General features: G+C 38.4%; 1 protein-coding gene across 5 annotated transcripts in view; it reads right to left on the reverse strand.

The window, feature by feature from the left end:
- NCAPD3 (non-SMC condensin II complex subunit D3) overlaps positions 1–21,309 on the reverse strand; it is a 147,981-nt gene that overhangs the window by 125,066 nt on the left and 1,606 nt on the right. For 4 of the 5 annotated variants that reach the window (XM_049857642.1, XM_049857643.1, XM_049857645.1 and 1 more), the window contains exon 2: positions 17,913–18,067. In XM_049857642.1, coding sequence (XP_049713599.1) covers positions 17,913–18,067 — 155 coding nt within the window. Of the gene's footprint in view, positions 1–17,912; positions 18,068–21,309 lie in introns of those variants that run through there. The other variant, XM_049857647.1, reaches the window with a different exon arrangement.

A 21,309-nucleotide genomic window follows, 5' to 3' on the forward strand; every position in this document is an offset into this window, starting at 1 on the left:
GGTAACAGAGAAAGCAGGGAAAAGAAATCAACTACTTGGAAACTGAACATTACCCTGCTCAAAAAAGACTGGGTTATAGAAGACATTAAGGATGGAATTAAGAAATTCACAGAATCCAATGAGAATGAAAACACTTCCTCTCAGAACCTTTGGGACACAGCGAAAGCAGTGCTCAGAGGTCAATTTATATCAATAAACGCACACATCCAAAAAGAAGAAACGGCCCAAATCAAAGAATTATCCCTACAACTTGAACAAATAGAGAGCAACAAAAGAAACCCTCAGGCAGGAGAAAAAAACAAACAATAAAAATTACAGCTGAACTAAATGAAATAGAAAACAGAAAAACAATGGAAAGAATTACCAAGACCAAAAGCTGGTTCTTTGAAAAAAATCCACTAAATTGATAAACCACTGGCCAAACCAACAACAACAACAAAAAAAAAACAGGAGAGGATGCAAATAACCCGAATAAGAAATGAAACGGGCGATATTACAACAGACCCAACTGAAATTAAAAGAATCATATCAGATTACCATGAAAAATTGTACTCTAACAAATTTGAAAATCTAGAATGAATTCCTAAAAACACAATACCTATCTAAATTAACACAAACAGAGGTAGAATAATTAAATAGACCCATAACAAAAGAAGAGATTGAAAAGGTAATCAAAAAACTCCCAAGAAAAAAAAGCCCTGGCCTGGATGGCTTCACTGCAGAGTTTTACCAAAGTTTCAGAGAGGAGTTAACACCACTACTACTAAAGGTATTTCAGAGCATAGAAAAGGACGGAATACTCCCAAACTCATTCTATGAAGCCAGCATATCCCTGTTATCAAAACCAGGTAAAGACACCACAAAAAAAACAAAATTACATACTTATATCCCTCATGAACTTAGATGCAAAAATCCTCAACAAAATTCTAGCCAATAGAATTCAACAACATATCAAAAAAATAATTCACCATGACCAAGTGGGATTCACACCAGGTATGCAGAGATAGTTCAACATTAGAAAAACAATTAATGCAATCCATCACATAAATAAAACAAAAGACAAGAATCACATGATTTTATCAATTGATGCAGAAAAGGCATTTAACAAAGTTCAACACCCATTCATCACAAAAACTCTCAGCAAAATAGGAATAGAAGAAAATTCCTCAACATAATAAAGGGCATTTATACAAAGCCAATAGCCAATATACCATCCTAAATGGAGAGAGCCTGAAAGCATTCCCCTTGAGATCGGGAACCAGACAAGGATGCTCTTTATCACTGCTCTTTTTCAACACTGTGCTGGAGGTTCTAGCCAGAGCAATTAGGCTAGATAAAGAAATAAAGGGTATCCAGATTGGCAAGGAAGAAGTCAAAGTATCTCTATTTGCAGACGACATGATCTTATACACAGAAAACCCTAAGGGATCCTCCAGAAAAATACTGAAACTAATAGAAGAGTTCAGCAGAGTATTGGGATACAAGATAAACATACAAAAACCAGTTGGATTCCTCTACACCAAGAAAAAAGAACATCAAAGAGGAAATCACCAAATCAATACCATTTACAGTAGCCCGCAAGAAGATAAAATACTTAGGAATAAATCTTACTAGAGATGTAAAAGACTTATACAAAGAAAACTACAAAACGCTTCTGCAAGAAACCAAAATAGACCTACATAAGTGGAAAAACATACCTTGCTCATGGATAGGAAGACTTAACATTATAAAAATGTCTATTCAACCTAAAGCGACCTATAGATTTAATGCAATTCCAACCCAAATTCTAAGAACATTTTTTAATGAGATGGATAAATAAATCACCAGCTTCATGTGGAAGGGAAAGAGGCCCAGGATAAGTAAAGCATTACTGAAAAAGAACAAAGTGGGAGGCCTCACTCCACCTGATTTTAGAACCTGTTATACAGCCACAGTAGTCAAAAGAGCCTGGGTACTGGTACAACAACAAATACATAGACCAATGGAACAGAATTGAGAATCCAGACATAAATCCAACCACATATGGGGAGTTGATATTTGACAAAGGCCCCAAAACAGTTCAATGGGGAAAAGACAGTCTTTTTAACAAATGGTGCTGGCATAACTGGATACCCATCTGCAGAAAAATGAAACAAGACCCACACCTCACTCCATGCACATAAACAAGCTCAAAATGTATCAAAGGCCTAAATATAAAATCCAAAACGATAAAGATCATGGAAGAAAAAATAGGGACAACATTAGAAGCCCTAATACACGGCATAAACAGTATACAAGACATTACTAACAACACAGAAGAAAAACTAGGTAACTGTGAGCTGCTAAAAATCAAACACCTATGCTCATCCAAAGACTTCACCAAAAGAGTAAAAAGATTACCCTACACACTGGGAGAAAGTTTTTAGCTATGACATTTCTGATCAGCACCTGATCTCTACGATATACATGATACTGCAAAAACTCAACTGCAAAAAGACAAATAACCCAGTTAAAAAATGGACGAAAGATATGAACAAGCACTTCACTAAAGATGACATTCAGGTAGCTAACAGATACATGAGGAAATGCTCACGATCATTAGCTATTGGAGAAATGCAAATCAAAACTACAATGAGATTTCATCTCACTCCAACAAGGCTGGCATTAATCCAAAAAACACAAAAGAATAAATGTTGGAGAGGCTGTGGAGAGACTGGAACACTTTTACCCTGCTGGTGGGAATGTAAACTGGTACAACCACTTTGGAAATCAATTTGGCGCTTCCTTAAAAAGCTAGAAATAGAACTACCATACGATCCAGCAATCCCACTCCTTGGAATATATGCTAAAGAAATAAGAGCCTCTACATGAACAGATAGATGCACACCCATGTTCACTGCAGCACTGTTTACAATAGCAAAAAGATGGAAGTAACCAAGGTGCCCATCGATGGATGAACGGATAAATTATGGTATATTCATGCAATGGAATGCTACCCATTGATAAAGAACAGTGATGAACCTGGGAAACATTTCATAACATGGGGAAATCTGGAAGACATTATGCTAAGCGAAATTAGTTGCAAAATGAAAAATATTGTATAAGACCACAATTATAAGAACTTGACAAATAGTTTAAACAGAGAAGAAGATATTCTTTGATGGTTATGAGAGGGGGAGGGAGGGAGGGAGAGGGGTATTCACTAATTAAAAAAAAAATTAGATAGTAGATAAGAACTACTTTAGGTGAAGGGAAAGACAGCACACAATACAGGCGAGATCAGCACAACTGGGCTAAACCAAAAGCAAAGAAGTTTCCTGAATAAATTAAATGCTTCAAAGGCCAGCAGAGTAGGGGCAAGGGTTTGGGGACCATGGTTTCAGGGGACATCTAAGTCAACTGGCATAATAAAATCTATTAAGAAAACATTCTGGATCCCTCTTTGGAGAGTGGCGTCTGGGGTCTTAAACGCTAGCAAGCGGCCATCTAAGATGCATCAATTGGTCTCAACCCACCTGGATCAAAGGAGAAAGAAGGACACAAGGTAATTACGAGCCCAAGAGATAGAAAAGGCCACGTAAACCAGAGACTACAGCAGCCTGAGACCAGAAGAACTAGATGGTGCCCGGCTACAACCAATGACTACCCTGACAGGGAACACAACAGAGAATTCCTAAGGAAGCGGGAGAGCAGTGGGATGCAGTCCCCAAATTCTCATACAAAGACCAGACTTAATGGTCTGAGACTAGAAGGACCCTGGTGGTCATAGCCCCCAGACCTTCTATTGGCCCAGGGCAGGAACCATTCCCAAAGCCAACTCTTCAGACAGGGATTGGACTGGACAATGGGTTGGAGAGGGATGCTGGTGAGGAGTAGACTTCTTGGATCAGGTGGACACTTGAGACTATGTGGGCATCTCCTGCCTGGAGGGGAGGTGAGAGGGTAGAGGGGGTTAGAAGCTAGCGAAATGTACATAAAAAGAGAGTAGAAGGAGGGAGCGAGCTGTCTCATTAGGGGGAGAGCAATTGCGAGTATGTAGCAAGGTATACATAAGTTTTTGTGTGAGAGACTGACTTGATTTGTAAACTTTCACTTAAAGCACAATAAAAACTTAACAAAAAAACAATGATACATAAAAATTAGAGGTCATAAGGAAACTCAATTAGAAACCAAAGTTTTAAAAAGCATGTAAAATAGAGGAATATTTTTAACTATTAAAAAAATGAGGGCAAAATTTAGGCATTTCATGATAAACAAAATCTGAGAAAGTTCATCACCACTAGACCTAAATATAACTGTGGATTTTTCTATTTCTCTTTTCAATTTTGTCAGTTTTAGCTCAAGGCATTTTGAAAGTCAGCTAGGTACAAACTTATCTATGAACATGTCTTCTGATGAACTGACCCTTTCAGTATTATGTCCTTTGTCTGGTTATATTCCTTGTCCTGTATTCTATTTTGTCTGATCTTGTCCATCGACACAGAGAAGGCATTTGACAAATTCAACCTTCTTTCATGATTGAAACACTGAACAAAGTAGGAATAGAAGGGCAGTTCCTCAATATCATAAAGGGCATTTATGAAAAACCTAAAGCTAACATTGTACTCAATGAAGACAGACCAACAGCTTTCCCCTTAACATCAAAAAAAGACAAAGATGTCCACTCTCACCACTGCTATTCAACATTATACTGGAAATTCTAGTCAAAGCAATGAAGCAAGAAAAAGAAACAAAAGGTATCCAAATTGGGAAGGAAGAAGTCAAATTATTCATTTATACAGATGACATAATTGACATAATCTTGTCATAATTCTATACATAGAAAACTTCAAAGAATCCACAAGAAGGTTACTACACCTAATAAATGAATTCGGTAAAGTGGCAAGGTATAAGGTCAACACAAAAAAATCAGCAGGGTTTCTATATATCAGCAATGAGAATTCTGAAAAGGAAATCAAGGAAACAATTCCATTTACAATACCACCTGAAAGAATAAAATTGCCAAGAATAAATTTAACCAGAGAAGTGAAGACTTGTACACTGAAGCTATTAAAACATTACAGAAAGGAACTGGAGAAGACCTAAATAAATAGAAGGACATTCCATGTCCATGGACAGGAAGACTTAAAATTGTCAAGGTATCAATAATACCCAAAGCAATCTACAGATTCAATGCAATCACCATCAAAATTCCAATAGCCTTCTTTGAAGAAATGGAAAAGCCAATCCTCAAACTTATATGGAAGAGCAAAGGACTCTAAAAGCTAAAGCAACCTTGAAGAATAAAGGACTCACACTTCCTGATTTCAAAACATACTTTAAAGCCACAGTAATTAAAACAGACTAACCCACCACCCACTACCCACTGCCATCAAGTCAAGTCTAAAACAGACTAGTGCTAGTATAATAGACATATTCTAAACCAGGGGAATAGAATTCAGCATCCGGAAATAAATCAGTTAAGTGCTCGGCTGTTAACCAAAAGGTTGGTGGTTCAAACCCAGCCACAGGTTCCATGGGAAAAGGACCTGGTGATCCGCTTCCATAAAGATTACGGCCTAGAAAACTCTATGGGGCAGCTCTACTCTGTCATATGGGGTTGCTATGAGTCAAAATCAACTCAATGGCACCTAAAAACAACACGGTTAACTGATTTTTGACAAGGGTGCTAAGTCCATTCAAAGGGGAAAGAAAAGCCCCTTTAATAAACTGTGCTGGAATAAACGGATTTCCACATGCGGAAGAATGAACCTGAACCTACACCTCACGTCATATAGAAACATTAACTCAAAATGGATCAATGACCTAAATGCAGGACCTAAAATCATAAAACTCTTAGAAGAAAATGTAGGAGTAATGCTTCAGGATCTAGTTTCTGACAATGGATTCTTAGACACAGTGCTTCTTAGCACAAGCAGCAAAGGACAAAACAGATAAACTGGACTTCATAAAAACTAAAAAACTTTTGTGCGTTAAAGGACCTTATCAACAAGTTGAAGAGACAATCTACAGATGGGGAGATAAATTTTGGGAACCATATATCAAATAAGGGTTTAATATCCAGAATACATAAAGAACTCCTACAATTTAACAACAAAAACACAAACAACCCGATTAAAAAAATGAGCCAAGGGTTTAAATAGACATTTTTTCAAAGAGGATATACAAACAGCCAAAAAGCACGGGAAGACGCTCACCGTCATAAACAATTAGAGAAATGCAAAGCAAAACCACAGTGAGATACTACTTTACTCCCCCCTCCCCCTAGGCTGGCTATTATCACAAAAACAAAAAATAACAAGTGTTGACAAGAATATGGAAAAAACTTGACCCTTATTCATTGCTGTAGGGTTATAAAATGGTACAGCCACTGTGAAAAACAGTTTGGTAGTTCATCAAAAAGTTAAACATAAAATGACTATATAACCCAGCAATTCCACTCCTAGTTATATACCCCAAAAAATTGAAATCAGAAACTCAAATAGATACTAGCACACCAGGGTTCAATGCAGCACTATTCACAACAGCCAAAAGATGGAAACAACCCAAATGTCCATCAACAGATGAACGGATAAAGAAAATGTGGTACATACCTACAAGAGACTATTACTCTGCCTTAAAGAGCAATGAGGTTCCAATAAATGCTACAACACGGACAAACCTTGAAAGCATCCTGAGCGAAATAAGTCAGCTACAAAGGGACAAATATTATATAATGCCACTTACATGAAATACCTAGTGGTTCCCAGAGGGAGAGGGAGGAGAAAACAGAGAGTCACTCCTTAGGGATACTGAGTTTCTGTTAAGGGTGATAGAAAAAACTGGAAACAGGTGGTGGCTGCACAACGTGATGGATGTAATTAATGCCACTGAGTTGTACACGTATAAAAAACGTGAAATGGCAAATGTTTTATACATACATTTTTACCACACACACACACAAAAACCATAGGCCCAGAAAAATTCCAAAATCAGACCCTAAACTTACTGCTTCTCTGAAACGACAGGGCAATTGCTAACTAATGCCTTGGATTCAGCACACTGCTTACCATGTGCCACCTCATAGGAGAGCCCATTTTACAGTTTAAATTCTCTGACCAGTCTCCTTTCCCTCACTACAAAACCTCTCCTACCTTTAGTCATTACATCCTCATTCCTAACGCAATTTGTACCCCACTCTACTCTCCTTGGAGGTCGCCAAGCACAATATAATTACCATCACCCCAAAAGCCTTGTCTCCAAACTCAGCCTTGTCAATCATCTTTATAGTCTCTGTACCAGTGACACTGCATTCCCCTACACGTCTGAAAACTGTTCTAGCAATTTCTTTTTTTTTTTTAATAATATTTTATTGTGCTTTCAGTGAAGGTTTACACAGTAGTTTTAGGTTCCCATTTAACAACTTCTACACAAGTTGTTCAGAGACTTTGGTTACATTCTTCACAATACGTGAGTATTCTCATTTTTTCCATCCTGGTTGTTGCATTTTCATTAATCTGCTTTCCCTGCCCCCTTCCACTCTCTGTTTTAAAGTAACTGTTGACTATTTGGTCTAGGAATTTCTCTTAAACATATAAGTATCTTTTGTCTAGCAACTTCACATCTATTTACCCATGAAAAATGAAAATACATTTTCATACAAATACTTGTATGCGAATGTTCACAGCAGCTTTATTCACCATAGCTAAAATGGCAAACAACTCAAATGCTCATAAACAGATTAATGAAAATGTATATTTAATTGAATATTACTCTATAATTAAAAACAAATAAGACAATGATACACACAACATGAATAAATCTTATAAATATTATGTTGAGTGAAAGAAGCCAGATACACAAAACATATTTGGATTCCAATTATATGACTTCTCTTCCAAGAACACACAAAACTCATCTACATTGCAGCAGTTGGGAGGGCTCCTTTCTAAGTCTCCGTCAACTAGCTCTCCTCCCTCCTTAAGTATTTGTGTTCCTCAGTTTTTATCCTTTTTCTCTTCCTAATTAATCTCACGCATCCCTGGACTTCAATCATCCCTATAACTCAGGGGACTCTCATATCTATTCGCTGAATTCTAACTTCTCTCCTGGTCTTCGGGCCCATATCTCCAACTATGGTGCAGTGGTTAACAGCTACGGCTGCTAACCAAAAAGGTGAGCACTTTGAATCCAGCAGCCGCTCCCTGGAAACCCTATGGGGCAGTTCTGCTCTGTCCTATAGTGTCGCTATGGGTTGGAAATGACTTAAAGGCAACAGGTTTGGTTTTATTATACACCTCCAAGCAGTTCCTAACAGAATCTCACATTCAAAAGCCTAAAACAGAACTCATAATTTTTCCACACGAAATTGCTCTTCCATCCTTATTCCATGTCTTCCTTAACACTATCATCACCCTCCTAGTTTTGAAATCTTGGCAGAACAAACTAGTTTCTCATTAAGGAGTTACTACACGTATTGTTTTATGACATTGGTTCACAATCCCATGACATGTCAACACTCTCCCTTCTCAACCTCGGGTTCCCTATTACCAGCTTTCCTGTACCCTCCTGCCTTCTAGTCCTTGCCACAGGGCTGGTGTGTCTTTAGTCTCATTTTGTTTTATGGACCTCTCCAATTTTTGGCTGAAGGGAGAATTTCAGGAGTGACTTCATAACTCAGATGAAAGGGTGTCTAGGGGCCATATTCTCAGGGTTTCTCCAGTCACTGTCAGGCCAGCAACTCTGATCTTTCTTTTTAGGGTATAATTTGTTCTACATTTTTCCCCAGCTCTGTCCAGGATCCTTTACTGTGATCCCCGTCAGAGGAGTCAGTGGTGGCAGCCGAGCACCATCTAGTTGTATAGGACTCAGTCTGGTGAAGGCCATGGTAGTTGTGGTCCATTAGTCCTTTAGACTAATCTTTCCCTTGTATCTTTAGTTTTCTTCATTCTTCCTTGCTCCCAAAGGAGTGAAGCCAGTGGAGTATCCTAGATGGCCACCCACAGGCTTTTAAGACCCCAGATGCTGCTCACCAAAGTGGAACGTAGACCATTTTCTTTATAAACTACGTTATGCCAATTGAGCTAGATGTTTCCTGAGACCACGGTCCCCACAGCCCTCAGCCCAGCAATTCGGGCCCTCAGGGAGATTGGGTGTGTCTATGGAGCTTCCATGACCTTGCCTTGGACAAGTTGTGCTGGTTTCCCCAGTATTGTGTACTGTCTTACCCTTTATCAAAGTTACCGATTACCTATTATCTATTTAGTGTTTTTTTCATCCCCACCTTCCCCTCCCTCATAACCATCAAAGATGGTTTCTTTTTCTGTGTAAACCTTTTCAGTACAGTAGTGGTCTCATACAATATTTGTCCTTTTGTGATTGATTTATTTCACTCAGCACAATGCCCTCCAGATTCATCCATGTTATGTTTCACAGATTCATTGCTGTTCTTTATTGTTGTGTAATACTCCATCGTGTGTACATACCGCAGTTAGTTTATCCATTCATCTGTTGACTGGTATCTGGGTTGTTTCCATCATTTTGATATTGTGAACAATGCTGCAATGAACATGGGTGTGCATATGTCTATTCATGTGACAACTCTTATTTCTCTAGGATATATTCCTAGGAGTGGGATTGCTGAATCATACGGTATTTCTAACTTTCTAAGGAAGGGCCATACCGTTTTCCAAAATGGTTGTATCATTTTGAATTCCCACCAGCAGTGCATAAGAGTTCCAATCTCCCTGCAGCCTCTCCAACATTTGCAATTTCCTCTTTTTTTTGATTTGTGCCAGTAATGCTGGGGGAGATGGTATCTCATTGCCGTTTTGATTTGCATTTCTCTAATAGCTAGTGATCCTGAACATTTCCTCATGTGTCTGTTGACCGCTTGAATATCTTCTTTGGTGAAGCATCTGTTCATTTACTTTGCCCACTTTTTAACTGGATTATTTGTTTTACTGATGTAGACATATTGCATTTTCTTATAGATTTTAGAGATTAGACCTTGGTCTGATTTGTAATAGCCAAATTTTTTCCCCAGTCTGATTTTTACTCTTTTGGTGAAATCTTCTGATGAGCATAGGTGTTTAATTTTTAGAAGATCCCAGTTACCTAGCTTATCTTCTGGAGGTTGTATGTTGTTGGTTGTGGTCTGTATCCCGATAGCTCTGTATATTTGGGCCTCTAGTGCTGATCCTATTTTTTCCTCCATGAACTTCATAGTTTTTGCTTTATATTTAGGCCTTTGATCCATTTTGAGTTAGTTTTTGTATATGGTGTGAGGTGTGGGTCCTGTTTCAATTTTTTTTTTTTTTTTTTGCAGATGGGCATCAAGCTTTGCCAGCACCATTTGTTAAAAAGACTGTCTTTTCCCCATTTGATGGACTTTGGACCCTTGTCAAAGACAGGCTACCACAGGTAGATAGATTTACAATTGGGATCAAAATTCTGTACCATTGGCTAAGGTATATGTCAGTACCAGGCTATTCTGACTACCATTGCTGTAAAGTACAGTATTCGGAGATCTGGGAATGCAAGTCCTCCTACTTTATTCTTCTTCTTCAATAGTGCTTTACTTAACTGGGGCTTCTTCCCTTTCTGTATAAAGTTAAAGATAAGTCTGTCCATCTCTTTAAAGAATGTCGTTGGTTGGTATTCTGATCAGGATTGCACTGTATTTGTAAATCGCTTTGGGTAGAATTGTCATTTTTGCAATGTTGCATCTACCTATCCATGAGCATGGTATGTTTTTCCACTTATGTAGGTCTCTTTTGGTTTCTTGCAGTAGTGTTTTGTAGTTTACATTGTATAGGTCTTTTATATCCCTAGGTACATTTATTCCTAAGTATTTTATTTTTTTAGGGGCTATCATAAATGGTATTGTTTTCCTGATTTCCTTTTTATTGTTCTCTTAATTGATGTATAGGAATCCAACTGATTTTTGTATGTGTATCCTGTAAAAAAAAAAAAAAAAAAATTTTTTTTTTTTTTTTTTTTAAATCCTGTATCTGTCTGCTCTAATGAATCTATTACTTCCAGTAGTTCTCTCGTGGAGCCTTGGGTTTTCTATGTATAGTATCATATCATCTGCAAATAGGGACAGTTTAACTTCTTCATTACCAATTCAGATGCCCTTTATTTCTTTTTCTTGCCTTATTGCTCTAGCTAAGACTTCCAGCACAATGTTAAATAAGAGTGGTGATACAGGGCATCCTTGTCTTCTCCTGTTTTCAGCCTCTCTCCACTAAGAATGTTGTTGGCCATTGGTTTTGCCCTTTATTATGTTGAGAAATTTCCCTTCTATACCTATTTTATTAAGAGTTTTTTATCAGGAATGGGTGTTGGACTTTGTTGAATGCCTTTTCTGCACTGACTGAGATGATCATGGGATTCTTTTCTTTCCTTTTATTTATGTGGTAGATTACATTGATTTTCTCATGTGGAACCATCCTTGTATATCTGGTATGAATCCTACTTGGTCGTGGTGCATTACTTTTCCGATGTGATGCTGAATTCTATTGGCTAGAATTTTGTTGAGAATTTTTGCATCTATATTCATGAGAGATATTGACCAGTAGTTTTCTTTTTTTGGTGAGCTTTTTTGTCTGGTTTTGGTATCAGGGTTATGCCAGCTTCATAGAATGAATTCGGAAGTACCATTTCTTTTTCTATGTTCTGAAACAGTTTGAGTAATACTGGAGTAAGTTCCTCTCTGAATGTTTGGTAGAATTCTCCAGTGAAGCCATCTGGGCCAGGGCTTTTTCCTGATGGGAGTTTTTTGTTTTTTTTTTTAATACCTTTCAATCTATTCTCGTTATGGGTTTGTTCAGATTTTCAACATCATTTTGTGTTAGTTTGGGTAGATAGTGTATTTCTAGAAATTTGTCTATTTTTTCTAGATTTTCAAATTTGTTGGAGTATAATTTCTCGTAATACTGTTATGATCCTTTTTATTTCAGTTGGGTATGTTGTAATGTTCCCCATTTCATTTATTTGGGTTATTTGTGTCCTGTCCTGTTTTTCTTTTGAACATTTGGCCAGTGGTTTGTCATTTCTTTCTATTGTTTTTCAAGACTCTATTTCATTTATTTCTGCTCTGAGCTTTATTATTTCCTTTCTTCTGGTGGCCATGGGCTTCTTTTGTTGCTCTCTATCTGTTCAAGTTCTGTTGCTACTGTTTTGATTTTGTCCCTTTCTTCTTTTTTGATGTGTGCATCTGTTGCTATAAATTGGCCTCCGAGGACTCTCTTTGCTATGTCCCAAAGGTTTTGGTATGATACGTTTTCGTTCTCATTTGATTCCAGGAATTTTTTTATACCACTCCTGATTTCATCTATTACCCAGTGGTTTTTAAGCAGGGTACTATTCAGTTTCCGTGTAATTGATTTTTTTTTTTTTCCGTTGCTCTTCCATTGTCCATTTCTACTTTGATGGTGTCGTGGTCAGAGAAAACGCTTTGTATTATTTCAATGTTTTGGATTTTGTTGAGGGTTCTCTGTGGCCTAAGATACAGTCTATTCTGGAGAATGTTTCATGTGCATTGGAAAAGAATGGTATACTTTGCAGCTGTTGGCTGGAGCATTCTATACATGTCTATAAGGTCAAGCTGGCTGATTTTGCCCTTTAGCTCCTGCGTCCTTGTTCAGTTTCTTTCGAGATGTTCTGTCTCTTACCGAGAGAGGTGTGTTGAAGTCTCCCACTATTATCACGGAACTGTCAACTCCTCTTTTCAGTGCTGTTAGCGTTTGTTTTATATATTTTGGAGCCCTGTCATTGGATGTACAGATATTTATTATGGTTAAGTCTTAATGATGGATTATCTCTTTAGTCATTACATAGTGTGCTTCTTTGTCTTTTATGGTGGATTTTGTTTTTAAGTCTATTTTATCTGAGATTAGTATTGCCACTCTTGCTCTGTTTTGGTAGTTATTTACTTGATATATTTTTTTCCATCCTTTGATTTTTAAGAAATTTACATCTTTGTTTCTAACGTGTGTGTCTTGTAGACTGCATATTGATGGATCCTGACTTTAATCCATTATGTCACTCTCTGTCTCTTTATGGATGCATTTAGGCCATTTACATTCACTGTAATTGTTGATAGATGTGAGTTTATTGCTGTCGTTTTGTAGTGATTTTAAGTGTGGTGCTGAAATTTTCTTTGTTCCTCTTACTCTTCCGTGCTGAGTTCCTTTTGTTTGTGGATTTCTTTTTCTTTTGTTTTTACTGAGACTTTCTATGTTTTTCTTCTTCATCTACATGAATAAAATAGGTTTGTTAAATTTCTTTGTGGTTACCTTCAAATTTATCCTATCTTCCGAGGTTTGAACGAGTCTATTATTACTTGGAATCGCATTGCCTTCCTCTCCATTAGAAAGTTCCATACCTACACTGTTTATTCTCTCTTTTATTGTTCAAACACTGTCATTTACAGATTAACCTCTCTGGTTCCCCGTTGCAATTCTTTTGGTTTTGGATAGTCCTTGAGAGTTCATTTCCTACGTTAGTATCTGGCTGGTATAAGCTTGCGTCCTAGTTTCAGGCTGTGGTCTGATGTTGTTTGTTCTCTGACCAAAGGACTCCCTTTAATAATTCTTGTAAGTTTGGTTTGGGTTTTCCATGCTCCTTTAATTTCTGTTTATCTGGAAATATTTTAATTTCACCATCATATTTGAATAAAAGTTTTGCAGGCTATATTATTCTTGGTTGGCAATTTTTTTCTTTCAAAGTTTTATATATGTCATCCCATTGCCTTCTTGTCTGCATGGTTTCTGCTGAATAATCAGAGCTGTTTTATTGTTTCTCCTCTGTATGTGACCTTTTGTTTTTCTTGGGCTGGTCTCAGGACCTTTGTCTTTGGTTTTAATGAGTTTGATTATGATATGCCTTCGTGATTTTCTTTTGGGGTTTTTCCTATATGGGGTTTGTTGGGCTTCTTGGAAGGTCAGCTTTTCATCTTTCATGATATTATTAGGGAAGTTTTCTCTCAGCAGTTCTTCAATGATCCTCTGTGTTTTCCGTTTCCTCCTGCTGTTCTGGAACTCCACTCACTCACATATTTTTGCTTTTGATTGTACCCCGCATAATTCTCAGGGTTTCTTCATTTTTCTTCCGTTTTATTTTTCCTCAAACAGAGTTGTATCCAAGTATTTTTCTTCAATTTCGCTGATCCTGTCCTCCATCATTTCAAATCTGCTCCTCAGCCCATCTACGACACTGTCCATTTCTGAAATCTTGTTTTTTATCTTTTGGATTTCTAATTGTTGTTTTTGTATGACTTCTATTTGTGAATTTATTTTGGCATTTTTTTCCTGTATTACTTTCCTGAATTCTTCCATTTTTTGTCTGTATTTTCCATAAATTTGCATTTTTTTTTCAATTTTTTGCCTGCTTTTTGCCTCAACTCTTGGATAGCTGTGAATGTTAGAGATTTGCACTTCCTGCCAGGTAGTTCTAGTGCCTTTTCTTCTATTGAAAAGTCATCTGGTGTTTTATTCTGGATGCCTACTGGAACCATTCTGTACTGTTTCTTTATATATTTTGATATTGCCCAGTGTCTTTGGGACATTCAGTATTGTCCTTGTTTATTGATTGCAGATGTGTTTTTTTCATCTTGCTTTTTTGTTTCATTTGGTTATGTCTGGATAGGCGGGCTGTGCATTCTTTGCAGTTTGCTTGTCTGTGGTCACGATACTTTTCATCCCCTTGCCCAACGCGCTGGGCCAGTCGCTCAGCTATGGTGCAGCAGGGCAGGTCCAGCTGAAGCAGAGGGGCTGGGATGGGTTGTTTGTGGCACGTACTAGGGCCAACAGAGTGGGCCAGGAATCAGTGCTGAGCAGGTTCCAGTAGGCCATGCCTGTGCTGCTCGGGAGTGTGATGATCAGCGCACAGCAAAGGCAGGCAGGAGGAGAGAGGAACTTCTGATGTGTGGAGCTAATAGGGGTATGGGAAAAAAGAGAGAGAGGAGAGAGAAACAGGAGCCAAAAACAAACAAAACATAAAGAGTGCTAAGGGAGCTTGCTGTTGGAGTGGAAAGATGAAGAACTGAGAAATGGAGAAAAACAGAAAGAAAGGCAAGACAGAGAGAGAGAGAGAAAGAAAGAAAGAAAGAAAGAAAATAATAATTAGATAAAAATTTGGAATAAAAAAAGGAAACCGTTCCCAGGCTGTGCAGTATAGCCTGGGTAGCGGGGGTATTGATTTCACACAGCACCAGGTATTCAGGAGACAGGAAAAGAAAGTAAGTATAGAGAGGAGAACTGAGGAATGAAGAAAGGCAGAAAGGAAAAAAGAGAGAAAGAAAGAAAAAAGAAATGCCCGCAGGGGTTGTGCAGACTGTGGAAGTGGCTCCTGAGCCATGCAGTGCAGCCTGGCTAGAAGGGGCTCTGAAACAGCAAAAATAGAAAGAAAACAAACAAAACAAAGCAAAAAAAAAGCCTCAGGAATCCCAACAGTGTAGTGTCGTGGGTCAGGGGAGCGGTTCCCCAGTCGAGCGGCACTTCACAGCCTTTCAAGAAGAAGCAAAGATGGCACAGGGAGCCAGGTGTTAGAGAGAAAGGAGGAGGAAGTGGTGGGAGGCACAGAACAAGCCAAAAGAAAAGGAAAAAAGCATCATCAGCAACAGACAAATGGCACTCGGGGAGCCGGCCAGTGTAGGCCAGGTGAATCCAAGCTGTCTGGGGCCGAAGCAGTTGCCTTCCAGCCATGAGGGTGTGGCTGGTAGGAAGCAGAGGAGGCCGATGGGGGGAGGTAAGAAAGGTAAGGGTTAGGGAAGCGTGTATCACTGGTTACCAGGTTCTCTGTCTCCTGCTTGGAACTTCATGAAGCTGATTTCCCGTACTCCCTGTCAGCCGATCTCCTATGTGGGCAGGGCGAATCTAAGCAGCATAGACAATGCAGTTCTCAGCCAGCCAAGCCACTGCGGACAGCGTAGAAAGCACGGAGGTAGAACAGCAGGGAGTGGCTGGGGCGTAGAAATGCGCGTATCACTGGTTACCAGGTGCTCTGTCTCCTGCTGGATGTTCCGTGAGGTGCTTTCCCGTGCTCCCTGCCTGCCGATCTCCAACAGGAGTCCAAGATGGTGAATCCGTGCTGTGTTAGCTGATAGGGGACCTCCGCACGTATCTCTCCTCACTGTCTGTTCTCTGTCAGTTTCATATTCCATTCAGTGTTTGGCTGAGTTCTTTGTCTTCACTTGACAACTTGGGTTCCAGGAATTATGTTTGTCTCTGTTTTAGTTTTTCAGGTCTTTGCTGCGGAGGGACAGTGTGGTGCTTCTGTCTATGGTGCCATGTTGGCCAGAAGTCTTTTACTATTAATTCTACTTTAAAAAAATTCCTAGTGTTTAGCCCTCCTTCCCAATTCTCACAACCGTAACTCCATATCATGTCCCTAACTCTCACAGAGCCTAGGCCAGAATAGTCTCTCAAAGGATCTCCTCGTATCCAATTTCTTCACACTTCAGCCATCTATAGTCAAGAATATACGTCTTAAAACTGATTTATTCACATTTCTTAGTCTATTACTCACTAAAACCTCTTTCTCAGGGCTGTTGTGAAGATAAGTTCTAATGCTTAGAACAGAATCTCATACAAACATGCTATGAAAAAAATTTTTGAACTCCACAGTAGAAGCCCACTTAAGGCTCCCCATAGTCTATTCTCAGTTTAACTTACTGTCATGGACTGAACTGTGCTCCCTCAAAAATATGCGTCAACTTTTTTAGGCCATGATTCCCAGTATTGTGTAACTGTCCACCATTCTGTCATTTGGCGATATTTCCCTATATGTTGTAAATCCTATCACTATGATGTAATGAGGTAGATTAGAGGCAGTTATATTGATAAGATCTATAAGATTAGATAGTATGTTAAGCCAATCTCTTTTGAGATATAAAAAAGAGACATGAGCAGAGAGACATGGGGACCTCATACCACCAAGAAAGCACTGACAGGAGCAAAGCATGTCCTTTGGACCTGAGGTTCCTACACAGAGACGCAACTAGTCCAGAGGAAGATTGATGACACAGATCTTCCTCCATTGCTGACAGAGAAAGAAAGCCTTCCCCTGGAACTGACACCTTAAATTTGGACTTGTGGCCAACTAGACTGTGAGAGGATAAATTTCTCTTTGTTAAAGCCATTCACTTGTGGTGTTTCTGTTATAGCAGTACTAGATGACTAAGACATTTACCATTCTGTGTTCTACTACACATTTTTTAAAATCTGTATGCTGTTCACACCACACTACCTGCAATTCCCTAAACATTCCCTGCACATTGTCACTGTGTTGCTCCTTCACCAGGAATGCCCTATCACCCTCATTTCTGCTAGTTAGCATTCAACCCACTTCTGAATCCTCACCTCAGGCTATTTCCTCTCTAAAGTGGTTTGACTCATCTTGTTTTTGCCTGTATTTTTTTCCTTTAATTTACCGTTGTAAAAAGCAATCATGACTTGAAAAAAATTGCATGCTAATACCTTGATACTTTGAGGGGAAAGCAGTTAGGATAGTCCACTAAATTAACCACATTTTTTATGCTACTCTTATCATACTCTTATGAAATATGTACTAAAATGACTAAAAATTCATTGCTGTTGAGTTGATTCAGACTCACGGTGACCCTTCAGCTTTAAATTATAATAATGTAATGTTGGAAACCCTGGTGGCATAGTGGTTCATTGCTGTTGAGTTGATTCAGACTCATGGTGACCCTTCAGCTTTAAATTATAATAATGTAATGTTGGAAACCCTGGTGGCATAGTGGTTAAGTGCTACGGCTGCTAACCAAAGGGTCGACAGTTCGAATCCTCAGAAACTCTATGGGGCAGTTCTACTCTGTCCTATAGGGTTGCTATGAGTTCCTGTAACATTGCAAGGTTATGTTATCATCCACATATAACACCTAAAGATGCTCTGCTTTATTTTTTATTTCTCTTTTTTTTTTTTACCTCTGTAGATCCATGCTCTTCCGTAGCAAAAGGGAAAAGACTTTCATAGAGTTTTGTGAATGCATCCAATCCATTCTCTATGATCTCTGCTTCTATGCTGGAATCCAAAGGTTCTGTCTCAGTGAAGTCCAGTTCCCACACTGTGTCCACCCATGCTAGTGGGAAAATGCAATGAAATTAATAAGTGTTCAATAAGAAGTAAAAAATCAACAATCTTTAGACTCTAAGTACCTTCAAGAGGAGAAAAATATATTAGTCACAACGCACCTTTAACTACATGACACAGATACAGCATAATCAAAGGACGCAGAAAAGCCAAAGAAATTTTTTTTTTTTAAATCATAAGTGATAACTGGCTATGAGGCTGCTAATCTTTCAAAAATATTAAGAAGGAAAACACCTTTTAGGTATAATAATTCTAGAGAATGACTTAAAAACAGTTAATGATCAGACTTTACCACGTGATCAATATGGGGAATAAACAGATTAATTAAAGATTGCCTCAGATTTCCTTTGTGAAAATCTTATAGCCATGTTAATAAACCCAAATAAAATATACAGCACTTTATTGGGCTCCTGGACGATAATGCAGCACATTAGAAAACAAATATGATTTCCCCCAAGAAGTTAAACTAGAGGAGACAAGCCAGGCTCATGCTCACAGAAATATTTAGACAGTTATTTCAAAATATGCTGATAGGAAAGACTGAGGTATAGTGACAGAATCTGGTATTAATACAGCATTCTAGTTGGATGCTTGCCAAGCTCTCTTGACTCCAAATCCGTTTATGCTTTTCTAACAAATTAGTTCTCAGTGTTTTCATTTTGTCATTCCCCAAAGCCTAATATTAGAACTAGATGGAAACATGTGAACAACGTGTGCTCCTTTAAATCAGTATTTTTTAAATGTTTGTTCACCACTGATTTAGAGAAGGTGAGCAAGAACAAAGAAAACCCAAAGGTGGTAGCTCTGCCTTTTTTTTCATCGTTCTGAGAATTGTACAGTGTATTCAGCAAATGTAAAACCTTGTAGTTAATTAGACGCACCCTCTTTAGAATGCAATTTGCAGTCATCTTTTGTCACCTGCATTCTTTCCAAAGATTTACAATATGCTGCCTGAAGGAAGTTCTGAGAAATCCAATTTGGCTCTCAGTATTTCCAGGGATGTTTTAATGTCTATTATAATATAGACTGGCAGTCAAAACATCTCACTTCTTATTTTGGCTTTGCCGGTAATAGCTCCCGACTGTTGATAGCATCATATCTAATTTGGAAGACAGTAACTGGTCCTGATTTCCAGTCCTCCATTTAAAATAGTCGTGTCACTTTAACATTTCCGAACTTCTATTGCCTCATCTATAACATACAGGTATTAATGCCTATCAATTTCCCAAGGGGAGTGTTGCATTAGGAACGTTTACCAGGAGATGGAGGATGAGTCAGGATGAAGGGCATTGGCAGAAAGAAGAAAGGAAAGGGAAAAGAAATGATGACTTCTATTTCTTCTTCCCGGAAGTACTTAGCATAATGGTTCAAAAACTTGTGGAATAAATGCTTAAAGTTGAGAAAATTCTGTATACTAACTTTACTTATTCTATGAACTGGAAAACTCTTTTAAGATTCTAACAGCAAAATACCTAAGTCTAGTTCACAGTCACAAGTCTGAAGTGGGAACATAGTTTAAGGACCACAGACTAATGAAATACAATGTTTAATAGCTCCCAGGAACGCAGTAAATTCCTATCAAGTCAATGTTTAAAACAAGACAGAAAATTTTGCAAAGGCAACAGCTTTTCTATTGAGGGATAATACTGAGATGATGGGTTGTTCTTCCTTAGATTCATTCGAGGATACATGGAGGATCCCTACACACAAAACAAATCCAGATGCTCAAGACCTAAAAGGTAAACCTTTACACCATCTATGGTCACAAACGAACCAGAGAAAATGGCTTCTCTCTCCTACAAACTTGCTTTGCAGTTGCACACCATATTCATTTTCACCTGTTGTGACTTTCCCTTCTTTCAGTCTATTCTGATTAATTTTACCTGCATTTATAATAACATGGAAACCCCAGTGGCATAGTAGTTAAGTGCTACCGCTGCTAACCAAGAGGTCGGCAGTTCAAATCCGCCAGGCGCTCCTTGGAAACTCTATGGGGCAGTTCTACTCTGTCCTATAGGGTCGCTATGAGTTGGGATTGACTCAACCGCAGTGGGTTTGGTTGTTTGTTTGTTTTTTAATAATAACATGAGGAAAGAGAAGCCTACAAGCCACAAGTCCATAAAATCCCTGGAACCAAGAGCTGCACATTATTTCAAGTGGAAGAAGCCAACAATGGTTCTCAATCTAAGAAAGTTAAAAAAAAAAAAAAAAAAAGGATTCATATTAATGATGGTAGGTCTTAGAAGACAGACATAGGAGAGATTTGAGGTGGGAGCACAGAGGATCCACAGCTTGCCTGGTAATCTTTTCCTATGGAATAGACAGCTCAACATGCTTTAATTATTCACTCACTCTTTCCCAGACACTCTCCTAACAAATGTTCTTGCATCTTCTCTAGACTCTCTTTTCTTCTATAGTCTCTCATTTATTTTATATACATATTTTTTTAATGCACACCAATATTTCTGATCTTGTTTCTGAATCACAGCTACTAAGGCCTAACAAAATAAAGATCTTGTGTCAGGAAACCTAGATCCTATTAATGACTCTGCCTTTACTAAGCATTAGATTTCTGTCAAATCTCTTAATCCTCTATTCAAACCAGTATACTGTATTCAAACCCTCGCTATACCTCTGTTTCCTCAACTGTCAAATGAAGATAGCACCTCTCTACCTACTTCACTTAGGATAGAAAAAGAGGAGGAAGTACATCATTTATTCACTCAATAATTTTGCAAAAATACTAAAGGGAAGTCTATATAAGTGCTAGGGGTACAAAGATAGGTACTGGAGGATTCTTATCCACAAAGATCTCACCATCTCACAGTCACCATACCAAAAAAAAAGCAGCCTGTAACAGGAGAAACGTCACCGAGTATTGAGTCTGAACCAGGCTAGTACCCTGACTTGATCACGTGTATGTCACTAACCTCCTCTTCATCACTGGATAAAGGATCATTGTGAATGATGTCTACAAGGGACCCAACACTGTGTGTGCCATGTAGGAGACACTCAATAAATGATAGCTATTATTTTTACAATGGATGAGTATTAAAACCGTAACTAGTAAAATGCTGTAAAGCATAATAGGAAATACTAATGGGGGGAGAAGGAAATACAAGTGGGGAGGATGATTTAGCTAGACCTGAACATGGGAGTTTTCCACGGAAAGAAAGAAAACTGCATTCCAAATAGAGACAAGAAAGCACAAGATTAAAGAAAGTATAATCA

This window comes from Elephas maximus, chromosome 17 (genome assembly GCF_024166365.1).
Source record: "Elephas maximus indicus isolate mEleMax1 chromosome 17, mEleMax1 primary haplotype, whole genome shotgun sequence".
NCBI lineage: Eukaryota > Metazoa > Chordata > Mammalia > Proboscidea > Elephantidae > Elephas > Elephas maximus.